Source organism: Limulus polyphemus, unplaced genomic scaffold (assembly GCF_000517525.1).
Source record: "Limulus polyphemus unplaced genomic scaffold, Limulus_polyphemus-2.1.2 Scaffold4262, whole genome shotgun sequence".
In the NCBI taxonomy this organism is placed as follows: domain Eukaryota; kingdom Metazoa; phylum Arthropoda; class Merostomata; order Xiphosura; family Limulidae; genus Limulus; species Limulus polyphemus.
Window position 1 is genome coordinate 74,969 of NW_013669872.1, and position 3,671 is coordinate 78,639.

Here is a 3,671-nt window from a genome sequence, read left to right on the forward strand (position 1 = left end):
TAGATTAGGTTTTCTAGTTTATACTTTATAGCACGAGTCCACATGGCATACAGTAAGGACCAATAAACAAGAACGTTTTAAGATATGTCAAATACAAATAACATACTTTGGAACAGTTGCAGAATAGCAGGACTATAAATATATTATTATTATTGTCAGTTTAACCAATATTGGCATATCCTAGGTAGTATGGTGCTACCAAAAAATTGGTCACTTTTGGGATGGGTATGTGACAGTTCTTTCTTCTGATGCAAGGTATTTATATACATGGATCATAAAGAGGTGTTCAGATAGAATTTAGATTTTCTAAGATAGGGATCTCCCTTTTACTTAATAGCATTGTCAAACAAAGGAATATGGATCAGCTTGGGGTACCTGGATCATACAGAAAGTGACCTGCAACAAGTCCTAGCACAACTTTGGTAAGCAGATGCAGCATTTTGTAATGTGAGAATCCACAAACACAAAGGTCAGTGGCAAAAGCTGTCCGAAGGATCCCAGGAAACGGTAAGCAACATAATAAAAAAGAATCTCCATCTGGAAAAGCAATACAAATCATGTAAAGAAGTTGCTTCCACAACATGTTCGTACAACTGTCACATACCTCAAGAAGTTGCAAGATGAAATGGGTATTCATGCCTTTCGATATGATGGATATCTGTATTAGATCGGACTGTTGAAACAGGCAATAAGAAGCTATTGTCTTTGTACACCAGAGGGATTATGAAAGCAAGCAGGGAGGGGTTGTGTGCTTTGGCATGGCAACCTAATGGTGAAGCCTTTTCCAATAGAAACTGTACAGTGGGGCTATTTTCAAGTTACACAGTTATCAGATAGGTCATGGGAACTTGAACTGTAACACTGCAATGAGACTCAAAAAGTATCATTTGTCTCAAATTACTATCGCATCTTCCTTACAGTTATTTTGTACAATTCTTTTTATTTTCATATTTTATTGCATTATGGCTACATTTGTTTGTTTGTTCATCCTAACACTTGAAAATTTATGTATGTCTTTGTATAATTTTTTTTAACAGGTATCAGGAACAACTGAAAAAGACTATACATTCAAGGAAAGATCCCCACATCACCCACGAGGAGTTGGTACAAATTACGAAATGGAAATTGATTGTAAGTGGTCTGTTGTTTAGGGAAGAAAGTTGAAGAAGATGTAATCACTCAAAATCCAAGTAACTTAAACCACAAAACTTACGGTCCTACCTTCTTTGAAACATTCAATATTTTATTGCCTTCAATAACACGTTAAAATTTGATAACCTGCAGAAAAGCTTTAATTTGGTAATTATCTTGGAACTAAAATGATGAAATCTACAGCTATGCTCTTCAAACTTTCTCCTTTAAAATATTAACCCATTAACTGCGGATGACGGATATTTCAGTCATTGAAGTTCTATATATATAAAATTATAACTCAATGCGAATGATGAAAATTACAGTTTTATTGTGAATTATGGCAACTCAGTTTTATCTGTGAGTCAGGAAATGGCAACTGAGCTGCTCCTGCCGCAGTTAATGGGTTAATATAAGCGTTAAAAATCTATGCTGACATCATCTCGAAAATCCAGGCCATACACAGCATAAGCTTTTAATGATTTTGAAAATTGTATGTGTAGATCTTGACTCCAAAGCTTTTTTTGAAGCAAAATTCCCTTTTTTTTTTTCTTTTTGTTAAAAAGATAAATAAAATGCCACCTATTTATTACTTCAGTAAACGTAACTTTTTATTTAAGCCAACATTTTACAATTACTACTGCATCTGGGCAAACAATAAAGATCTGGACTTATACAAAAGATCTTATTAAATCTTTGTACTCAAGTTAGCAGAACGAAATGTAAATTCCTATTAAAAAAAATTCCTTTTATTTACATTTCTGTTAACTTTGTAGCCTAACTTATTTTATAACATGAAGTGAATACAACCAATTAGTGATTTGAAGTACAGGGTGATTACGTTCTGCTGTTCAGTGCATCATATCTCACAAATAGTATAGCATAGAAAGGTGAAATTGCACGTGGGTTTTAAGGATGTCAAGGAGTTGCAAATGCTCCTGTTGTCACTACTATCTCCTAATGTTTGATCCATAACAGCAGCTGTTCAAAACATGGTTCTCTGTCCTCCAGAATGCATTGCATCTGTGTGACTATGGATATTACAACAGAAATAAACATCTCTTCTGATAAGCTGGCTTCTTCCTGGAAAGTTGCATCCTTGAGACCTGGAGTTGTGTAAGGCTTCCCATGTAATTTGATTTAGGTGAATAGATCGTTCAAAGTGAAACGGGTATAATAAGCATGTAAAATAAAGAAGTACTGGTACATAGAAGTTTGAAGATGTTTTTCCTTCATTATTCTGATTTGTAAAGAAGGGAAAAGTAAAAACATTTTCTTATGGAATGAAGAACAACTAGAATAATAAACAGAGGTGGAAAAGTGTTAATATTGCGATGAAGATAAATATGCCAAAAAAAAGATCTTGTTTTTATTTGCAATGTTATAACGTTTTCAGTCAAAACATGCTACATTAGATATAGAAGACACTCTCTGTTCGTAACACTATTTGTTGGTAATGCTAGAATCTGTTGTTATGATTAATTTGGTTCAGTTGTTTGTGGGAAATTTTTAGAACATTTTTGAATTATTAACTCATCCTGTTTAGGGAAAGATTGTACAATATTAGGAAAAACCGAAATAACATGATAGTTTTATTTAACATTTGGTTACAAAGACTGGATGTCACAGTGGTTATAGCACTCCACTGTCATGTGGAAGTCTCTCGTACAAATCCCAGGAAACCTCTCATTCAAATCCTAGTCAAGTCAGAATTTTATGTTAACAAGCTCTCTGAATATTTGTTAAAAATACTAATACAGTTAAAAATTAAATCAGGGATAGTATCATATCATTAAGCATGGTAGGGCTTATTGTGTAGGGATGGGCCAAGAACAAAATAGTTGTCACATTCAATCTATTATAAATAACTGCTAAAGTTGAGTTATGGCCTTATTTGAGCAACAGATTGCCATTATTGAGTGTTTCACAACTTGTATAACAGTAATATTATTCTGTTCTTCTGCTACACGCATTTTTGTGGGGAAATAATAAAAAGGAAAACTACTACTTAGCAGTGAGTTCAGTTTATAAGCATGTATTATGTCCATGTTTCATAAATAAGTTTCATTTCTTGTCGCTAGATGGCAGCACAAACCGTCTTGTTATAACGACCATTTGTGATTTTTCATTGCACAAACATAATATCTGCCAAAACAAGTTCAGTAAAAAGAAAGAAATAATCTAAATTAATATTCAAGGAGATCAATTAATTGTGCAACTGACAGATCTGTGTACATGTTATTCATGTCTTGAGTTTAAAAAAACACCAGTTTCTTAATTATCCAACAGTACATTATATAGCAGTCTACATTTCTTCAAGCTTTCAGTGGGGCCAAGCTGGGCAGCTGTGTATGTATGCATGGTATCATACTTCCTGACCTGGGATCTGTATGATATCCTCCCTATTAATCAGTATGACTGTAGCATGTAGTGGAGTCGATTGTGTGCACATACAGTAAGTTGTGGTGAAATTGGAAGGTGTGAGCTCTGTAAATATCCCCTTAACGGAAGGTGTGAGCTCTGTAAATATCCCCTTAACG

General features: G+C 34.0%; 1 protein-coding gene across 1 annotated transcript in view; it reads left to right on the plus strand.

The window, feature by feature from the left end:
- Window positions 1–3,671, plus strand: part of LOC106470874 — a 14,751-nt gene that overhangs the window by 4,478 nt on the left and 6,602 nt on the right. Inside the window, exon 2 of the mRNA XM_013931450.2 lies at window positions 1,038–1,131. Coding sequence (XP_013786904.1) covers window positions 1,038–1,131 — 94 coding nt within the window. The remainder of the gene's footprint in view (window positions 1–1,037; window positions 1,132–3,671) is intronic.